General features: G+C 36.7%; 1 protein-coding gene across 2 annotated transcripts in view; it reads right to left on the bottom strand.

Moving 5' to 3' along the window:
* Window positions 1-22,429, bottom strand: part of dock11 (dedicator of cytokinesis 11) — a 72,244-nt gene that overhangs the window by 4,178 nt on the left and 45,637 nt on the right. For both annotated transcript variants that reach the window (XM_066680467.1, XM_066680468.1), the window contains 21 exons: window positions 21,882-21,995; window positions 20,922-20,994; window positions 20,699-20,787; window positions 19,507-19,621; window positions 19,235-19,301; window positions 18,448-18,495; window positions 18,215-18,357; window positions 17,629-17,744; window positions 17,391-17,528; window positions 15,957-16,139; window positions 15,329-15,442; window positions 14,935-15,150; window positions 12,836-12,893; window positions 7,575-7,681; window positions 7,170-7,292; window positions 6,143-6,256; window positions 4,253-4,399; window positions 3,673-3,883; window positions 1,556-1,746; window positions 902-999; window positions 343-481 (listed from right to left, as the gene is read on the bottom strand). In XM_066680467.1, coding sequence (XP_066536564.1) covers window positions 343-481; window positions 902-999; window positions 1,556-1,746; window positions 3,673-3,883; window positions 4,253-4,399; window positions 6,143-6,256; window positions 7,170-7,292; window positions 7,575-7,681; window positions 12,836-12,893; window positions 14,935-15,150; window positions 15,329-15,442; window positions 15,957-16,139; window positions 17,391-17,528; window positions 17,629-17,744; window positions 18,215-18,357; window positions 18,448-18,495; window positions 19,235-19,301; window positions 19,507-19,621; window positions 20,699-20,787; window positions 20,922-20,994; window positions 21,882-21,995 — 2,604 coding nt within the window. The remainder of the gene's footprint in view (window positions 1-342; window positions 482-901; window positions 1,000-1,555; window positions 1,747-3,672; window positions 3,884-4,252; window positions 4,400-6,142; window positions 6,257-7,169; window positions 7,293-7,574; window positions 7,682-12,835; window positions 12,894-14,934; window positions 15,151-15,328; window positions 15,443-15,956; window positions 16,140-17,390; window positions 17,529-17,628; window positions 17,745-18,214; window positions 18,358-18,447; window positions 18,496-19,234; window positions 19,302-19,506; window positions 19,622-20,698; window positions 20,788-20,921; window positions 20,995-21,881; window positions 21,996-22,429) is intronic.

Genomic DNA, 22,429 nt, shown 5'->3' with positions numbered 1-22,429 from the left:
CTACAGAAAGTGTGTGTAACTTCAGATTTCTTAGACTGAAGTCTGCGGGTAATCTTTTATCTACAGAAATAAGTTTAGAAATAAATGTACGTTAAAAAAAAACTTCAGTAACAAAAATGTGGTTTGAAAGGCTCAAAGAACTTTTAAAACAACAGCTTAAGCCTGTAGAGCACACCACAGGCTGAGATAAAATAATTATATGTTATTCTTTTTCAGCTTCCATTCATGTTGCATTAAGCAATGCACTGTTATTGTTTTCTGATGCATGCTGCTCATTCTTCTGAGATGATGCAGTTATATATGATGTTTTGGAAAGGTGCTACGTAAGTCACTGTGTCCTACCTGTTCATTTATAATTTCAGATAGCTCCTTCACCATACTTTTGAAATTGCCTTTCAATCCCTCATGGTACTCGTACTGGTTCTCTTTAATGAGCCGCTCATTAATATCTAGAGCCAAGCTACACGCCTGAACAAACCTCCTGGAACAAGCAGAGAAAACAATGTCAAGTGAAATACTACATCTAGTAAGTGTAATTAAGAATATTACAGTAATAACTGTGCCTGTCCCTTATGTAACATTTCTAACATGCAAATTATATAATATTAAAGGTTTATGAAGGGGTAAACATTGTGAATAGGTTGGTGTAATGCCATCTGAATGCCTGCATAATATCTGCTTACCACTACCTTCATTCTATTTAGATTTGAGTCACATGATATAAGCAGTTGCACTGTGAAATCTATCATATTACATCAGCATACAGGGTGGATACATGAACAAACAAATAAGATAATAAAAGATAACATTTACGGGGAGGCAAAATATAGTTCACACTGTTCCTCTTTGGTCTACACATCCTTGAGAGTGTATCCATGAGAGACTCCTGAAACTCACACACCTGAAAATATCTTTGAGCTCTTTCACTTTCTTATTGGACTGGCCAGATTTGGATTCATCCAGGAATGCTCTGGCATAGGCCATGGGTCCAGCATTGACCTAATCACAGAAAAAAAGATCCAAAATTACTGTGTGACTGAATCTGAAATCATGTACAAGTCTTCTTTAGGCAACTTCACAATCACTCGCATGAACTGTATGGTTAGTAATTTAGAAGTTCAAAAAACAAACATTTAAAACTACAAAATGTTCTTTAGAAGGATGAATGTTGATACTGTAATATTAATGTGTTCTGCAGGTGTTTGTCTAAAATGTACTGCTGTCATGCAGATATTTAATGACTTATTTGTTGTATTTTGGAACAGAACATTAAGGCAGTACAGGGCTTCTGTGCTCAAAAGCCTACTTTGTATTTGATTATATTCCCCACTTACATTTTTCTTTTAACTTTCCCCCTATAAATGATTTTGTATTCCTCTGATGTGGACCAGGATATGCATCTAGTCCCAGTTTTCACATTTTAAAAATGGTACTGGCATAAGCAATATGTACATGGAAAATTCTAGATATCCCAACCGGTCCACAGTTCCAATACTGATGAACTATAATGAGCTATATCATCAAGACATAAGTAAGTATTAAGAGGCTTCAGGACCTGCACACTGACACAGCCCTGCAGTTTGAGCTGAAGCTGAATCATGTCCACCTCCTGGTTTGAGCAGAGTTTATTGAGTTCATTACTGCGCTCTCTCATCTCATCAATGGCAACATCAATGGGCTTCATTTCCAAATGCTTCTCCCCAACAACCTCTATGCGCTTCTTTACATAAGGGAAGGTGTTTGCCGCTGTGGACATGCACACACGTAGATAAACACAGTCAACAGTGTACAGTCAAAGAAAAAAACACACACACAGAGAAAAATGCCAATCAACCTAAACATTAAATATGACCTTGTTATTCCTGCTCTCATTATCCATTTTATCAGTTCCAGTTACAACATAAATGCACTTAGTATTGTTACAATTGCAATTAACTGCACATGTTGTTAGCCTCCGTTCCCCCTGGATTTCAACAAGGATGTCCACAAAGGACCACCATGGAGCAGGTATGATGTGGGTGGTGGATCATTCTCAGCACCGCAGTGACAAAATGGTTGTTGTGGTTAGTGTAATCCAGCAGTTCTGCTGAAGTTTGTAAACAATGTGACCACTCACTGACCTGAGTTTTAGACACATCTACATTGCTGGTCTACTTTGTAGATATAATGTCAGAGACAGAAGCTAAAATGTCGCTGCACAGTTTGTGTTAGATACTCTCCATCACAGGACACTGTTAGCTAGAAATTTTAGCTGGTGGACTATTCCCGGTCCAGCAGTGCCTCTGAGGGGAAACTCCAGCAGCACTGCCGTGTCTGATCCACGTGCACCTGCACCTGCACAGCACATACTAACAATACCTCTGTGTCACTGCAGTGCTAAGAATGATCCATGCCACAAATAATAGCTGCACGTTGATGAGCCTGTAGATGTCCTGCTGACTGAAGAGCAAGGTGAAAGGGCTAACAAAGAATGCAGAACAACAGGCAGATTACTAAATTACAAAAAATGCTGAATTACAGAATGCATCTATATGGTTAGAGGACCTAGACAATTTTATTGTTTTGGCTGATTAATGTACATAGATGCATAAACATTGTGGTGTTTTCTTCATCATAAAGAAAAAACCTTCCGCCCTAGGCAGAGCATGTGACAACAGATTTAATCCTGCCTTTTGTGATCTGCTTTGCAAACTTTTTTTCTAGTAATACCAGTCAGACAGCAGGCAAACAGAGCAGACTCAGGAGGATCTGTTAGCAATAATCTTAGTTTGCCTTATCTGTGCATCATTTAGGGGGCAATGCACGCTGTGCACCTGCTGTAGTTGTTAAAGGAATAATCTCAATTATTAAATAGCAAAAAAAGCTGTAACTTGAAGTCTATTGCCATGAGATCTATGAACTGTAGCAGTCAAACAATACAACAATTGATCATGGTTACCCTCTAGCCCAAACCTGGCATTACGCGTGACCTTAAATTCATTAATTTTGGAGATTATATAAACAGTTGGGTATAATTAACAGCTGTCCATAATAGGTGTTTGAGTTTACAATGGTTTTAAAGTAGCTGAATTCCCTAATTAGAAGGGTATCTACAAATAGTTGGACATAGAGCGTATACAGCACTTATGCATTTAATATTTTGTAATTTTCCATCTTCCAGTTTTTCCTTTTATTTTTTTATTTATTTTTTTGTTTTTAAATAAAATTTGGTTACTGTGGAACAACGGAGACCATTGAGGGGAAGTGAAGCTTTGCTCTGTTTTTTTTTTTTTTTTAAGGTTAGCTTTTTGCTTTTGTCTCGAGTGCTGTACTGTAGGCCTATAGTGTATTGAAGGAATCCACAGCTGTTGCGTGACATCAGCCTGCACTTCTATGTAGATTTGAAGAATTAAACTAAAACAATGCACCAAACATCATTAAAAAGTGTTTTCATAATTTATTACTTAAATTTGGACTTTGAGAGCACTACCATGAGATATTCATTTAATCGAAACCTCAATTAATATTATCCTCAAAGTATTTAATTCAATGTCATAGTAGTATGTTGTTTACAGCCACTCTGTATATTTAGTAACAAGCATGAATGAAATGTTGAGGTCAAGCGTAGTAACATCTAGACAACCCAAAATATGTCATACAAACTCCACTGACAAACACAGCTGCTGTACTCACTCGTGAGAATTGTTCGTCTCTTGCATTGCTCCTCAACACCACCATGTTTTTTGCCCGTAAGTGTGTATGGTGTTTCGAAAACAAAGCGGTTGATGTTGTGACACTTTTCAAAGTCAGTCTTTCGCTCAGCCAGATCTTTCTCATCAAAGTAAGGCTTGACAAATGTGACCTGTATGTAGGCAAACTTTGAGTCCAGGTCTTTCTGGTTTACCTGTTAAGTGGAAAAAAATTGGCTGAGGCAATCTCAACAATCTGAAGAAATATTAATGTAAAACATGCAACTTTGAGTAAAGATTGAAATGAAACATAAATGAAGTGAGTGAAAGCCACTGTGAGCAATACAGTAAGTATTGGGGGTATAAAGAGATGGAATTTGCTGGACCATATCCAAAAGCACTGATAAACAAGTCTTTCCTGTTTGGTTTGTGAACTCAGTCCAACAGAATGTCTAAAAAAGCCTTGCAAACAACTTAAGCACAAAAAAGGCCTAACTGTTCCTTTTGTCCATGTGAAAAACACCTGCAAAGAAATAAGACCTACAGCAACATGGGAGTATCAAGTTAGATTTTCCTTTAAATACCTTGTTAGAATCTTGGATGATTTTGACATTCTCTGCTCCAAACTTCTCCCCGTAGAGGCTTAGTAGCCGATGAGAAATTTCTGACAAACCCGTCAGTTTTGGTTCTTTGTAGATATATTCCTTTCCGTCTTCCTCTTCAAAGAAGCCCTGAAGTTGAAAATATTCGGCTTGTCTGTTAGTTCATGTCATTTTACCACATGTAAAACATATCCCACCTTTGCAAGACTTACACGAAACTTCTCATTGTCCTATAAAATTTTTCATTAATTATTTCAGTTAATGCTTCAATATGGTCCACTGGAACCTTTAATGCTATAGGAAAAGCTCATAATCCATCAGATATAAGTGGTGTAGTCATGATTAAAAGCCAATCTAAGGACAACCAGCAAATATATTGGAACTCATTAAATTGTATGAGAAAATAACTTTATTAAATTATTGGTAAAATAATACTGTTAAACTGGCTGTCACAGTAAATCTCATATGGAAAATTAGACTTAAACATCACTGATGATTTTCTGTAGTGTGTAAAATGTAGTACGTAAAATGTAATGTAAGTCAACATGTTTACAGAGGAAGAGCACAAAACCTACCATGTTTTATGTCATGTTTTATAGTGTAAGCTAACAAGACTGGCTTTAACAGAGGTGTGCAGTAGGGTTTTACTGATTCTAATGAAAATGGGTGGAGAAAAGTTATGAGCCATGTCATATCAGCTGTTTAATGTTTATGTATGCTGTACACCATTTCTGGTCTCAATGTACACACCTTTCCTTAACATATTTAAATGGGAATTCTACGAGAGTGGGGAAAGTCGTTTATTTACATTCCGAAGCTGCATGTGTTTTAAGGTGGATTAGTATGTCTGATAAGAAGAATGACACATTGTTTGTTTGAATATGGCTGAAATTGAATTTTTCTGTAAGTTCTTATTTACTGTTAGACTACCACAAAAAAGATTGTATCTTGAGTTGTTAAGTAGCTTTCAGTAATGTAGTTAGCTGTCTCCCAAATTTGGAGATATTCCCACCTTAAGTGATCTGAAACAGCAAAAATAAGTCTGTTTTGAAGTCCGCCTTTTCTATGCCATGAGCGGACAGAGAGCAAGCCTAGCACACCAGGCCAAGACAAACTTGTCTATTTACTTTATTACTTTACTAAACTTTATCTCTTTTGAGCATGCAAACAGACTGAAGCGCTAACAAATGTTGAGGAAACATCTGAATTTTATAAAAAGTTTTTTTTTTTCATTCCAATTGTGAACATTGCCTTTAACAGATATTTTTTTTCTCTCCATGCTTCTTTCCTAGGTTAGGGTATAACGAAACCTTAAGTAATTTTATTATTGCATGAGGAAGCAGCAAACGTTATGCAAATATTTCTTTCTTTCATAAGAGTAAACATGAAATGTATCACTATTGTGTTTTTGTTCACTGTTCTTTGCAGGTCTAATATACACACAGCTGTTTTCAAAGCATTCCAAAGTTCCTTTTCAAAGAAGAAAGGATAACTGGAGCATGAATAAAAGTACATTAGTGAATGCCACAGGGATCTCAGATAGTGAAATGATGCCATTAATAATATGAGATTAAATAGCAAGCAATCAAATAGTATATATAATTTATTTAACCTTTAAACTATTACATTTTAATTATTATTTTACAATCACATAGAATTATACAAGACGTAAGATGAAGGAATAGATGCAGAGAGCATCCAAGGTGTTCTATTCATTTAAATTTCAGGGTGTTCCAAAAAAAAAAAAAAATAAAAAAGCTCACTTCAGATACCAAATGCGTTGTGGGTGATATGGATGTGTGAAAGTATTTTGGATATATAATTTTTTTTCCACCTAGAGGGTTGTTGAGTGCATATTTTAACTTCACTTACCTGGCCATAGAAAGCCACTCTGAAATAGGTTCCCAGTAGCCTGCGTCCAGTTTGCATCACCTCTAAAATCTTAGAATAGGCTCTCTGTAGAGTGTCATACAACCGCCTCAGCTTCTACAAAGGGAATCCATGGATATGGTTCATTTGTTTGTGTGATTGTACAAGGGAAATTAACTTTTGGCAACAGGTCCCAGGCACCACACATTAAAATAAAATTGGTTTTGCAACTAGTTAACTCAAGCTTCCATCTGAATCTAATCTAAATGTTCTCTTCTAATTTCAGGGCTCCTCAATATCCATTAGGAATTGATCCAGGAATTTTTTCCTTTCTTTCAAGTGACATGCACAGTATTAGTTATACATTAATATCATATCATGCACATTCCTGACATTACAGCCTCACTTTAAGTTTGTCAGAACAGTTGGAAGAAATTAGGAAAATGTAATGGCTTTTATGGTAAAAAGGACTTTAAGATGATATTTCAGTTGCAGTGAATGAAAGCCTTTAATCCTTGAGGAAAAACACAGCCAACATCAAAGCCAACTAGGATCTGGGACAATATTTATGCAGTCTTCTAGTATTGCTGACATATGTTAAATCAGAATCTACAGGATTCTGTAATTCATATACTGATAGATGGTGGAAGGGGATGCTGCTCATGTGTTGGAGGTTTCTAAGTTTTGGTGGTGTGGTAAATGTAACCCCCCCCCCCCCCCAACCTCCATGTGTTCATTGGTGTGAGTGTGTGTCCTGCCCTGAGAAGGACTGGGTGTGTTTCTGCCTTGTGCCCTGTACTTCCAGGTAGTCTCCAGACAAGCAGCTACAAACAATGAATGAATGAATATCATTTGGGACTGATTTGGACTAACTAAGTTCTAAATATAGAGGTACTCAACACTGATACAGGAGGTTTATATTTCCTATACACTTACTCAAAGATGTATTGGGGTGTGAAATAAAAATAATGGCACTACTGAAAGCAGACACTAACACAGCAATTTACAAACCATCCCTAAATCTGCTTACCTCAAACTCATGGCGCTTTTCATAGACTGGGATGACAAGTCTGGAAATGTGTGTGATAAGCTCAAACCGCTCAGCTTTCCATAAGCCCTCAACACACATCTCAAGCTGCTCTACCAGGACATCCTGTTTCTCACACACACACAGACGCACAAAACTAATTTTAGTTGTATCACATTGTTATAAATTCACTATTTTCTTTGTGTAAATAAGGTATGGCTGATACTATCATGTTTTGCCTGCATTAACTTCGTACTTAAATACGTTTTTTGAAGAAGCATCCACTTCATTAAAAAGAGATAAACATTATTCTTTTCACAAAATACATCTTATTTTAATTTCTGTTTTCTCAGTGGTTCACTTTATTCACTATTCACATTTATCATGCTCAAAAACAATAAATCGTACCTCAGTGTAGTACACATCTTGCATGCCTGAGTCCTCCTTCATTGCAGCCTCCTCATCTATGTTGAAGGTAATTTTCTTAAATGCTGCTAGTCCAGTTGGGAACAGTTCTATAAAGCAAGTGCACATTATTAAACCATGCTGCATGAGCCCCCCAACATTAACAAACCTAGAGTAATGAATTTCAAACTAAATGTTTCACAGACTCTCACATTACACATCACTTTTTTTTGTGTGAAATTAAGGTATCATTTTACAATAAGGGTACATTAATTAACAGTGCTTAAATCAGTAATAAACAGTACTAAATGGTTAAGTAATGTCTTAACTACGGCACGGTGGCGCAGCAGGTAGTGTCGCAGTCACACAGCTCCAGGGACCTGGAGGTTGTGGGTTCGATTCCAGCTCCGGGTGACTGTCTGTGAGGAGTTGGTGTGTTCTCCCCATGTCCGCGTGGGTTTCCTCCGGTTGCTCCGGTTTCCTCCCACAGTCCAAAAAACACACGTTGCAGGTGGATTGGCGACTCGAAAGTGTCCATAGGTGTGAGTGTGTGAGTGAATGTGTGTGTGTCTGTGTTGCCCTGTGAAGGACTGGCGTCCCCTCCAGGGTGTATTCCTGCCTTGCGCCCGATGATTCCAGGTAGGCTCTGGACCCCCCGCGACCCTAAAATTGGATAAGCGGTTACAGATAATGGATGGATGGAACATTAAATAACAATCCTTACAACAATCTTGACTGTTATTAAAATGTTAAGTAATGTCTCAGATAATCATTAACTAATTGAAACATCACCTACTGCATAACGCATCCATTGCAGGAGCAAAACATGGACTGGTGTGTGTGTGTGTGATTTTTTCAAATTCTGCAGGTCATCCTGGTTTGGGTTTTGCTCCTTCTCCCTGACTTGTGCATCATTCTGTAGTCCACTCTGAGTTTGTGTAAAGTTAGCTTGAATCTGTTTCAGCTTCACAGGAATCATAAATACTGTAGTGCTCAGCCTTGTCTCCTTCTGTTGTTTTGTCTAAATATCAGAGTTTCTCTGAGAGTATGCTTTTAAGCCTGACCCTCTTCTGTAATATTGTGTTAATAAGCTCATTTTGTATGCATCTCACCAGGGTCGGGTTGGTCGCCATTTTGTTTTGGTATGGGTTTTATGTGTGTGTTTTGTGGTTAAAGAGATTGGTAAGTAATTGTCTTTTGTTTTCTCATGATGTGTTGTTAGGTAAGTTTGTGGGTTGGTTAGCTCGAGTGTTTGTTTGTTGTTTTTGACACTGGCCTTTTTGTTTATGCACTGCAGATATCATTACATGCTACAATATACTCCTTACCTTGTCCATTCCATGTTCCCACTTGTTTATTTTCCTCATTTCATTCCTTGTAACATTGTAAATTTTACTACATCAACCATTTCTTTTATAATTTATGCTTAATACAATCTCAACTAGTGTAATTATTAGGTATGACATTACTTATCCGTTTAATAATGTTTATCACTTTCGTATGTAATGTTAATCAATGCACCCTTATTGTAAAGTGTAACCAAATTTGTTTATGTTCTTGATTTCCACAATATGTCATTTCAAATAATGGATTAATAGTTCACATACACTAATTGGTACATCGTGGCTTGGCTTTTTAATTGCTTAACTTGAGTCAAATGCTTAGGGTAGACTGGCACAAGCTTCCACAATAATTTTCTGGAGTGTTAGTCTATTTCTCTTGCCAATATATATATTGTTGTTCTCTTTACTCAAAACATTTTTTCAGTTCAGCCCACACACTCTATGATTACCACATGTGATTGCAAAGAAGTTTGATTTTTCTGGCTGTTGCCTTAAGGTGTTTCTCCAGTATTTCTGAGTAATCATGCTTATTAATTATTCCACCTATTTACAGCAGTCCCTTTTGAAGTAAAATAGCCTCAGAACATGACGCTGCCATCTCCACGCCACACCCTTTTACCAATTTCCATAGTACAATTTTTGTTCCATCTTACCAGAGAAAACTCACTCAAAAATCTAAGCTTTTGCTGTGGTGATAATTTGCAAACACCAGTCTTGCATTACTTGTGCTTAGTGAAAAAGCTCACTTTCATGGATGTAGCACACTCTTAAAAAACACTTATTTAATAAACACTTAATTTGGAAGTTTGACAATCAGCCAAAAACTTTTTGAAACATTCCACAAGAAGAAGTTCAATATTAAATGATAGAAGTAATATCCACCAAACCTTGTTCTTTGCCAGCAAAGAGGTCATGGCACACCATACATACTACTGTGGAAATATTCAGGATATCCAGAGAACATAGCTGAATGTTTATGACTCTTGAGACTTCAAATGGCACTGAATGAGAACCTGACATGCTACTGTGATAAATAAAGGCATATAGGCTCAGGAGTACTTCAGAAAACTGTTACTGTTATTACCAGAGTCTATACATACATAGAGCAGACATACATCTGTCCTATAGAGAAACATTGAGTTCTCTGAGCCCAAGCCCACCCCAGATGGTCAGAAAGAAAATGGAAATGTCTGTTTTGGTCAAATGAGTCCACATTTTAGCAATTGATGGGGGACAGGACTTCCAGGCATAAAAGCCACATGGTTTGGGGGTGTGTCAGTTACAACAGAATGGGCGGTTAAGGCTGATGTAGAGGACCATACACTGACATCTTTCCTGGGACATCCATGGTTATTTCAGCAAGACAATGCCAGCCATCAATCTTAAATAATAAAAAATCTGAAGCCATCATAATTGCTTCTCCTGCAACAGTCAGGAGGCTTAGTGACACTACTGTTTGTATCCCTGGTTTTGTTGTCTGTACCTCAACACTAGTGAGAAATCTCGGAGTAATTTTTGATTCTACATTATTGTTTGACTCACATATAAACAACACATGTAGGACAGCCTTCTACCATCTTAAAAATATCTCTAGGATTCGCCCTTTTTTCTCTCTCACTGCTGCCGAGACCATAGTCCATGCATTTGTCACTTCTAGACTTGACTACTGCAATGCTCTGTTGTGTGGCCTCCCTGCTCAGGCTTTGAGCAGGTTGCTTTATGTGCAGAATTCTGGTGCTAGGGTGCTGACCCATACAAGATCTTGGGAGCATATTACTCCAGTCCTAAGTCGTCTTCATTGGCTTCCAGTGAAGTACCGAATACAGTACAAATTGCTTGTGTTGGTGATTAAATCCTTGCATGACCTTGCCCCTTCTTACCCAAGTAGTCTACTGCAACCATACTCTCCAGTGCGTACTCTTCGGTCCTCAAGCCTCCATTTGCTTGAGGTCCCACATTTTAAGCTAAGCACCATTGGAAATAGAACATTTTGTGTTGCGGGTCCAAAGCTGTGGAATAGTCTTCCTGACGAACTGCGAGCTTCTTCATCTTTAGATGTTTTTATAACCAGACTAAAAACTCATTTTTTAAACTGGCATATGGATGATATTATGTATATGTCTCTATGGTCATTTTATGTTTTTATGCGCATTTACCTTTTATTGACCTTTTTTTTTATTTTTTTTTTTTTTATTTTTTTTTTTTTATCTATTGTAAAGTGTCCTTGGGTCACTTGAAAGGTGCTTTCAAATAAAAATGTATTATTATTATTATTATTATCAATCTGCATTGTGGCTTGGTAGACACAGAGTACACATGGTTTACTGGTTTTTCCTGCTATCCAGATCTGTATCCTACTGAAAGTGCAAAGAGCATCACGAAGAGGAGTATCTGACCAGGGACTACTGACAGCTGAAAACTTGCAACATAGTATATGCTCAATTGATTAAAAACTAAAAGGCCTCAAATGAACATAACTGGTTTATATTTACAAGTTGGTGTGTAAAAAACATTGGAAACCATTTCAGTTTAATTTTGACATACATTTTTAAAAGCATTAACAAATCACACATTCTTGTTTTAAAAACATATACGAAAATATCCCATTTATCAATGACATTTAAAAATCAAAATTATGGGTCATTGAGGGTTCTTACTGTGATCAGCTCTTCCTTATAACTGAACTCCTCATCTGTTTTCTAGTTATGCAAATTTGGTGGCACATAGGTTGTTTGCATTGGAACTAATATTTACATGACCAAATTGACCAATGGCACAATGCATATTCTGTTTCTAAGTACCACAAGACATATTGCATCGTTTTTGAGTTACATTCTTTAGATTTTTTTATTGACAATACAGGCAAATGTGTAAGATCTAGTGTAACTTGATCTCCACGCTCCCAGCATTATATTAATGCCATCCATATGCTCTGATCATTTCATTAAACCTACATCCAGAACTTTGATTATGCATACATTTACATAACATTATTATATAGGAATCTAACTTAATAGTGTCATTTAATGTTGAAGAGTTTTATTTCTGTGGTCACCTCATATAGAAATACCACCAGTAACCACCAGATTCATAAAACGTTTATCTACATACTGTACAGTACTTGTGGAGGGCTTTATCCAGGAGTTCATTATAAATGTCATCTTTAATAAAGTTACTTTGCCTCTACAGTGAATTAACAATCAACTGTGGTCATAAACAAAAAAAATTGCCACTGAGTCGCCCTCACAAGTATTTTGAAGAGAGACCAGCTTTATCACTACTCGTATAAAATGCTATACATTTTTCACTTTTCAGTCTTCAGGTATTTTATTTTTGGTGCAGGAGTTCCAGAATAAAGGGTATTGTGAAGTTTATGGAAGTCGTACTGATCAGTTTGATAGCTGGGTTGTGCCCTATATTAATCAGTGCCCTATTCACTATATACCCTCATCTTGTATTTGACAAAGTACATTGAGGAAAGCCCTCCAAGAACCCACTGAGAATGCACTGAAGGCCCTGCAGCTCGAAAAAAAGAGCCTTAACATGAGAGTTTATGACAAGAGTCTGGGGCAATTTTCAAAAAAATGGAGGAAGGACTGTACGTAATAAAACCTAATGCTGGGTGGACTTTGATAGTTAGAAGTGGGACAAACTGCCTGACAGAGCTTGGTTAATACAAAGCCAGGGGTTTTTACTTTAGTAGAATGAAAGGAAAAAAAAGGTCCTTCCTTTACCTTTTGGCAGTGTGTCGGCCCATTGCCTAGTGAATGAACTGCCCCTGCTAAGTATATCATGCAATGATTTACCTTTGTCAAATGTAGTTGTTCTGCAGTTGTACTTGCCCATTAAACTACTGAATAATGCACTAATAATAAAAAACAGATGAATTTTAATTTTAACGAATAAAAGGAAGAAACTTACTTTTCCTGTGCAAATACTCTGCCACCAATGCTGCAACATGGACATAACACATAGCTGCCTATAGACAAAAGAACAAAAAAATAAATAAATTATATCATGTGAAAAGAAGGAAATGCAGGCACAAACTGTGCAAAGTACCTTCATTATTTTAAAAGTGACCGAAAGCCTTATACACAGATCTGGTTACTAACTCTTTACTTATATACATGTCCATACTTTCCCATATGTTCTTTTTCTTATGAGATTTTTTTTTTACGTTGCTCCAAAAGAAACAAAGAACTGGCTTCAAAGTCACTGATGCAAATATAATTTGCGTGCCATATAGTGCAAATAATATTGTTTTCTTAACTAAATGATGCATCTTTTTAAATATAAGTTTCTCAGCAGAACAAACAGACGTATAAGACGTTTAAGACGTATGTTTACTTAAACAGAATTCAACTGAAATAATAATTACATTAAATTGTTCTGTAATTTTCATGGAATATTTTAAAAATAATTAGATAAACCAAAAAGAATTTGATGCAGCAAATATTTGTTGGTCCCTGATATTTTGGTGTTACATGTTTACAAGAAAAAAACAAATCCTCTGAGCAAAAAACAGTTGGCAGTTTTGATAACCCTGGTTTCTAGTTCTAACACAACAAACTGGTTTGGGCTTGCCCTTGCCCTTTATGCTATGACTAACATGCAGAAACCTTGCTGTTGTACACGCAAGTAAGTTCAGAACACATAATTAAATACCATTCATAGTCTACATGCTACTCTTATCAGCAGTTATGCATGTGCTTCAGCTGTAGTTATGTACATGCTTAAGTGAAAGCAAAATCCCAATCAGGAAATCAAAAAAGCCTATCAGCAGAAGTTCATCATGACAGTAAATGTGAATATGCCAACTACACTTTCCTATTATAGAGCAAATCTGGATTTATTTGACAATGCTCAATAAGTCTGCTTGCCAAATGGGAGCATTTATTATGCAACCCTCACAGCCTACCACACTGAACACAATGGCAAAGATAAGAACAGCAAAGTCACAGGGCGTGGCTCCAGGAGGACTGTGTTAATTTCATAAAGATATGAATCATTCCTTTCTGCTAAACTCGGGAAGGCATTTCTAACACACGTACCATTTAACTCTTTAATCTCTAGGCATGACAACTCATGAATGTAGAGAAAATGTGATGGCGGCATTTAAGACAAAATAATTACTGTGTTTCAACTTTAAACAGGTTTGTGTAATTGTTAAAAATAAACAGTGTGTGTGATTGTTAAAAAAAAACCAGCAACTTTGAGCTCCTAACAATTATACCTTTGGTTTTTAAATGGTAGAAGAAGAAATCAAGGTCAAACATATTTCCTCCAACTTTAGTAAAGTCATTGTTATGTTTTGTAGGTCAAATATCTCCATTAATTTTTGTGTAATGTTATTTCAATGCAAATGCATGAGCTTATATTTTATAGTCCATTGCCCTTTGCTAAAGAAAATGCTTCTGTACACAACACCTCCACTTGTATTTGAAACTGATACAAAGGCCTTAAAGGGAGCATCTGTGATTGTGGGTAATTGCAGTTCTCTCTGGTTGGTTACTTTTAGAAGCTAAGTGTATTTTAATGTGGAATGGTGTGTTTGAGGGGAAAATGTCTGTTGTTTGTATTTGGATGAAGTTTTATCCACTGTTTGAATTAAAATAGAAACTGATTTGTAAATTGAATTGTTTAGTTTTGTAGCACTTTTGGTAATGCAGTTAGCTGACTCCAATGTTTGGAGACATTTCCACATTAAGTGAGCTGAAACAGCAAAAATAAGTCTATATTACCCACCTATTGAGCAGTCACAAGCAATATCCTCATTTCACTTTGTGCTTTTCAATGTTTGGAATTCTCTCCATTGTCTAAATACACTCTCTGCTACGAGCTGAGAGAGAGAAAGCCTAGCATACTGGACTGAGACAGTTTGTCTTCTCAGAGACCAGTAACTTAAGAAGGACACAGCAAAATGTACTTCATGGCCCACTAGTGGTCTATGTTCCAGTGTTTAACAAAAGGTACAGAAGTGATAAAAAAAAAAAAAAAGTTGTGATTTGTTTGAAAGTTACCTCAGAGAAATCAGCGTTCTTGATGTGAGCTCGTGCCATGCTGTCCAGCCAGGTCCTTCTGAGCTCAGGGGTGCTAGCATATGAGCGGGCTAGGCTGTACTGGAGGTCCAGCAGCATCTCTGGGTCTTTTTCATGCTCACGCATCTGAGCAGTGGCCATAAGAACTGTACGGATGCGCTTAGTTAGGCCTTTCACCTCTGTTGGGAATGATGTAGTCTACACAACACACACATTTTTTTCATAGAACATTTAAAAATTATTTTAAATTTCCATATCTTGTAAAACAAACTTAAGTTCTTAAATGCACAAATTAATTTTTTTAACTTCTATTATATTATAATTATTTAACTTCTATTTCTCTTCAAAGACCTCAAACAGCACAATTTTGCTGTACCTTCATGTATTTGTCACTGTTGGCAAAATTGTTGATGATGGAGAGTGACTCCTGGAAGCGTGAACTGCCTGTCAGAGCCACATCTGCAATTAGCTGGCTCACGGCAATAATAATCTACAGAAGAGCCAAAAGAAACACAGCTTTAAATAAATGTTCAAATGCAGACATTTCTTGACATATTCAAACCATATGTAACACCATTATGCTATTCTTGTTTGGCTCATCTCTAAAGTCTGGAAAAGATAAAAACTAAATGCATACCATGAGATTGATTTCAAGCTGTTCATTCTCTTTGTTAAAATGCATTTAGAAGTACTCAGCTACCGGAGTTCAAAGGATGGAAGCTGGTTTCAATTCATTCCCTCATTAAGAAGAATGAAAAAAGTTACACTGGATGAAAGTTTAGTCTTTTTTTTATGTCTAAGGAAGGGAGCTTCAAAGCATTACTCTTGTGTTGATGTATCTAAACAATTGACTCAAAAATATGTGCCAAGACGAACAACTTTCTGTTTCCAATGACATTCACTTGGGCACCAATGAATCAACTATTGTGATAAAATTCCACAAATGATTTCAACACCCAGTTGTTGGACTGAAGTCAATATACAAAGGGCATGGTACACTGTACCTGTAGGTGCATTCGCAAAAAGGTCTTCCTCTTTGTGTACTCAAAGTTGTTCTTCATGAGGAGGTAAAGCAGGCCAGCTGCCTCTCCACGAACGATTCCCAGTCTCGACATGCAGCACTTCAACACTTCATAACAAAGCGATCCACACAAGGTCACATGGCCTTTGAAGAGAACTACTTGAAACTGAAATGGGGTAAATGATTTTAAGAAATCAGAGTGACCACAACATTATAAAAAGTGTTTTCTGATTACAGTCATGAATGTCTCCTTTAAGAAATGAATTTTTGTTACAGTGTTTTTAAGACCAATTTATGTCAGTAATAACTCTCATTATTGGCTGCCCTGTACAGTGGCCGATTTTAAAAGAATTTAAGCCTGTAATGTACAAAACAAATAGTTGAAGGAGAATCCTAACAATTTATGCACAATCTGAAGTGTTTTTTTGTGAAATAGAGCATTGTATAGAAATTTACCATTTAGATTTATTTATCATATAAATCAGGATTTGCAATATCTACCACATAATTATAGACAATATAATTAATTAATAAATAGTGGTAAATACATTTAAAAAATATAAAATCAATGATAATTTCAAAATAGCAGCTTTGTTTCAATGTACATATCATATGAACTATTATTCTACAGTTAGTTCGACCCTGTAATGTGACTGGCTGTGACAGACTTTGCCAATACTGCACTCTGACCAAAGCACTTCTGGTACTACTCCACAAAATACACGAAACCTAGCAACAACACCAGTGCTTACAAGACAGTAGTGGGGTGCCTACACTTTTTCGACCAACAGAAAACTGATTCAGTTTCCATTCCAAAAGTTACGGCACAGTAGACACATTGTGATTTGTAAACAAAAGAAAATCGCAAAGAAATAAAAAAAAAAAACACAAAAACGCTAGGTTTGTGTGGTTCTGTGGCTGTGTTGAGCTTGAGGCTCATGTTCACCAGTTCAGCAGGACGGCTCTGGAGCCATACTCCATAATGCTCACTTTTAACTTACAGAGAGAACTTGGCATCCTATCACTGTGATATTAACCTGATGTTCACAATGGATAAACCAATATATTTTTTGACATTAACCATTTTTCTGGTTCTGGCACTGTCCTTATTTAGACTGAGACTGCTATGAATAACGCAGCCTTGGTTCCCATCATAACTGGTACAAACAGATTGGCTCACTGAGAAAAAAGAGAAAAAGCTCAAAGATTCAGAACAGAACCCGTTAAAGATCTCAGGTTATAGCACTCCCTCTCATGCTTGACTGCTTACAATATTTTTCATTTCATGTGCCATAAAAACTCGATCCTTTACTAGTATAACTGAATTTTTACGAAAAACCTACTGTGTAAAGGCATTATACAGTCTCATGAAGCCATAAATATAAAAAAAAGCAGATGTTATCTAGCCTGTGTTCACCTTGGTGATGAAGGCTCTGAGTGAGGCAAACACATGTTTGATGGACACCTCTGATTGTCCCATTCTTAGGAAGGCAAGATAAATGTCAAACACTTTCTTCATTAAAGTGTTATGACCATCACTGTCCAGAAGCTGGTTCTGTGAGAAAAGGGTAAAAATAAGAAACGTATAAAACAACATTGTTACTGTTTCGGAGTAAAAAAAGAACACAAAGCTTAACAAGTATCGCATGTATTACCTTGAAGCTCTGTATGAAGAGGGAAATTGTGTCTAACACAATGAGGCTGGCTTCTGTAGAGATGTTACCCTCTAACAAGGCCTGGTGGTTAATCTCTGTTTCTGTGGGACCCCCACCTGTAGTAAAATAATATTCAGGTTTGGGCCAGTTGATATGGTAACATGTCTGAGAAATCTTCTAAAGTAAGACCAGTTTGGTGGAACATAACTCATTGAAATAATGGGGAAAGCAATGAGAGCTAAATTTACAACATGGAATCTGTTTACAACGTTCCTACGTGATTTGGTCCACACCTTCTCACTTTTACAGTTTGGGCCAAAACAAAGTAACAGATGTGAAAAGTGTCTCTTAAAATGGTACAAAATATATAAGCAACATATGCATTTAATGTTTTTAAATATGTAAGCTTAATCTGAGCCACAAATAAGTAGTAGTTGTAAAGAGTAAATTGTAGAGGTAAATCTGTTGATTTATTTATTCCACTACCTGCATGCCAATCAACGACAAGTATGTGGAGACACAGCCCATGTAGGCAATGACCTTAACCCTAACCCAGAGTTGTAATCTGTGACATGATGGACATTACCCATGTTGAGAGTGTAAGAGGCCTCCATGGTGCTGAATTGCTGAAGGCTCGCCTGCAAAAGGCTGGACCGGCCACGCATTACTGGCATTGTTTGAGACTTTCTGTCTGAGGAGAAAATCTTGGACACCCAGGACTCCTGACCTCTACACAAGTAGGAGATATCATTACCAATGTTTGGAAATTATTCCAAAAGTGACAAAATGGAAAACACAGCAGTCTGTACAAATCCATACCTACTGATGTTCCTCTTGCCAACATAACGAAACTGGACAAGACAAATCCTGTACAACAACAGAATACAATTTATTGAAACAATAAAAGCTTGGAATGTAAAGATAAATGCAGGACAGAAACAGTCAAAAGGGTTTTTGGCTCCAAGCTCTTGTAGCAATTTTTTTACACAAACACATGAATAATTATGTTTAGCAATTGCTTTTTGTGCTTATTCATAATATAATGACGTGACTTACTGACACTAATGTTGCAACTGGTTAAACACTTTTTGTGCCAAGCTTGTCTAGGAATTGAGCTTTTCTTGGCATTATAATTCAGAGAGTAATAAGCAATCTGGAAAGTATTTTTATGAATTACTCCACACCATGAGGCTTTTAATGTGTGACTCATGGCTTGCCCATGCTTTGCTTTGGGTATTGTTTACTTATGGTTTCTGTAATCACAACAGAAACAAAATTCCACAGTGGATTCAACTTGTCTGACTGACGTTTTAAGGAAGTCATTCAGGGAAAAGTTGTCATTGTTCATGAAGGAATTTGTCTACACTGGTAAGATCTTGGACTCATTTTCCAAAGAAGACTTCTTTTTATTCACTGTTTGACGTGGAGTAAGGTGAGCACTAACACCAAAAACGATACCAGACAACAAAATCTACATGATTTACTCTTGATGAACCTGGTGATATTGGAAGCCATCCAAGCGTGGTGATAAGAAAATATACATTTGAATAGCTGTGAAGGATTGAACAAGAAGTGAATTAATATATTCCCAGAGTAAGTGACTCACTCTAGAAGTGTGAGGAAATTCATTATGTCCTGTGGATTCACTTTGTTCCAGTAAGCCAGCAAGGTATCTTAGGAAAGAAGAAAATATGGAAGAAAAATATTTGATCTGTAGGTTTGCTGTTGGTCGTCCTACTGATTCTCAGAACAAACCAAATGTCTCAAATTAATCCTGAATACACACATATTGGATACAGTAAACAACACATTCTTAACCGATATGACAAATATTTGAAATTGAAGAAACAAATTTTTTGTAGGATTGTTTGTACTTACCCTCTGAAACTGTCCTGATAATGTGTAGGAAACATAGCAGCAGACCTTTTACTTCATATTTTCCGAGTCTGCCTATAGATGGAAGGTTGCTCATTGTGGAACCACGTCTGTGTAACTGGGAAATAAAATCAATATTGTAAATTCTAAGTTGAAGTGAGATTAAGTTGATTATATCATATATTTAATTGTGATTACTGCAGGTTATAGAAGAAGGTGGTGAATCACAATAGGGTTTTATTCATTCATTCATTATTTGTAAAGCCATATTTGTAAGCGCTTATCCAGTTCAGGGTCGCGGTGGGTCCAGAGCCTACCTGGAATCATTGGGCGCAAGGCAGGAATACACCCTGGAGGGGGCGCCAGTCCTTCACAGGGCAACACACACACACACTTTTGAGTGGCCAATCCACCTACCTATGGAAGGAAACCGGCGCACCCGGAGAAAACCCACACAGACACAGGGAGAACACACCAAACTCCTCACAGACAGTCACCCGGAGCGGAAATTGAACCCACAACCTCCAGGTCCCTGGAGCTGTGTGACTGCGACACTATCTGCTGCGCCACCGTGCCACCCACAATAGGGGTTTAGAATTATTTAATTTCTTTTTCCACATTTCTCACATTCTAATTTAAGAAGGTACATGTGGTATAAATACACATTATCTCTTGTAAGCACAAAAACAGTTCTGTTTACTAATTAGTGTTGTTTTTTCCTGTGCTGATTATTTTAAAAATAGGTTTTAGAGTTGGGCATATGCTTCTTTGCATTGGGTTTTAACACCGTTCAGTTCCTGGATATGTCTTCCTGTAGACAACCAATTATCAAAGTTTGTCCTTTTCTGCTTCAGTGATGTTTCTGTCATTTCTTCATTGGGTTTTGATTCATGTGTTTTCTGTGTGCATTTTTCTGTTGGTGCTTATAGGATTTTTGTTTTCACTGCGCTTGTGGCTCAGTAGTGTTAAAAAAAAAAAAAAAAAAAAAAAAACTTTTGCAATTATATCACTTCTCAGTGTTCTTTCACCAACCGTACACCTATAGATTAATATACAAACAATACCTAACACAGTGCAATGTTCTTGTAAAGTGTTCATTCAGACAGCAGAGTACTACAAATAATGATTTCAATAATAATACTAAGGATAATTATGAACAAATACAAGTATGTTTGTATGCCTTTACATGTCTAACCTCATTAACATCTGGTGTACCCGGTTCCCCATATATAGAACTTCTCGAGTCTTCTCTCCTTACGTGTCCATTTTGGGTGACGACCCCAGCTAAGTCACAAACACATTCGTATAATCATTACAGAATACAAATAAAGACGATATTCTGCCACAATCTCAAATACTGCAGTACTTGTTGAAGTGTGAAATTTGATCATGTTAGTAACAATGCCAGTTCAACTCACTCTGGTCCTTGTCTATGGCTGTACTGGCTCGGCGGCTGTCTATTGAGCCGGTCATGGACAAGTCATCTCTGCACTGAGGGAAGATTTGAAAATAATTATTTATTTCTCTCTATAGAAATAAGATACAAAATTGGGAATATCTTCTAGTGAAATCAACATATGACTATTGTTTTAACAGTCTGTGCTACAGAGAATACATGTAATATAATGCAAAAAGAGACACCAGCTTTTATTTCATGTCTGGTCAAATCTACTATTAAGTATATCATTGCTGCCCAATTACAAACATGTATCTCCATTTTTTTTATGTCAGTTTTAATTTACTACATAATTTAAACAAAGCAGGCATCGTTCACATTGTGTAAAGTTACTATTTTGGGAGATACATTCTTATTAGACAGTGACAATGTGTATTTTTGATAAGGGGAATATTCATGTAGAATATATAATCTGTTAGGGAAAAAATGTCTCATACTAAAACACCAACTTAGAAGAAGAAAATGTCTGTTGGTCTGGTCTTCATGGAATTTTAACATAATATAAAGAGCTGCTGCTATTTTCAATTTATGAAAAAGGGAGAAGAAAAACAAAAAATGGAGTTGCGATAGTTATATTATGAAATGGGGTTTCGTGAAATATTCTGAGCTCAAAAATGATTAAAAATGGTAGAGAAAATTACTTCTAAAAATTAAGATAGGCCTAGCAGACCCCCGGGACTGTCCTCATGAGGTAAACAGACCTTAAAGCTTTCACCTTTTACAAAAAGGAGAAAATCCATATCCACTATTTTTCAGATCTGAAAAAATACATTTCATTTTGGGCATAAATAAGATATTCATTAAGTGGGGTTCAGCTAGACACACTGAGATAGCAGCTTTAATACATTTTTAAAAATACAGTTTGTCATTGCTTCTTGACAGATGTTTTTGCTTCTTGACTCATTGCCTAAGATGAGCTTACCATGAGGCCAAAGCCTGATCCAGAGGGCTGTTTCTGTGCAGTCAGATGATTCAGGTTCTGATACAGTAGCTCAAAGAGCGGAAGATACAGCATACATATACGGGCTTGCTGATTCTTTTCAGGGTTTAAACAGAAACAATTTCTAAATTACTCATCCACAGAGCACAAACTAAAACAATGCAATTCAGTTATGATAGAATTACAGTAAAATACTGTTCTAACTGAACCTCTTTTTCTAAGAAGGCCAATAAACTAAAGAGTCAATAAATCTATGAGACAAAGACCAAGAGTTTGGGACTCAAAAATACTGTATCCATATTGCCTTGTGTGTAATGCAGGAGGTAACTATGTAGGTTTACATATTTCCATAAGCGCTGGTAACCATATATGCCATATGAATTTAGCTTATTGTTTGAGTCCTTTCAGACACAGTGGTGCGTGTGGTCTGCCTCTGCTGCTGGTGTTTGTTTGAGGACAGTTTGCATAACAGACAGTGCTTATCTGAGTGTAATGGTAAAGCATTGTTCGAGAGTCATTTGCACAACGGC

This window comes from Hoplias malabaricus, chromosome 9 (genome assembly GCF_029633855.1).
Source record: "Hoplias malabaricus isolate fHopMal1 chromosome 9, fHopMal1.hap1, whole genome shotgun sequence".
Taxonomy (NCBI): domain Eukaryota; kingdom Metazoa; phylum Chordata; class Actinopteri; order Characiformes; family Erythrinidae; genus Hoplias; species Hoplias malabaricus.
The sequence above is the reverse complement of the archived record's forward strand: the minus strand, read 5'-3'. Positions and strand labels throughout refer to the sequence as shown.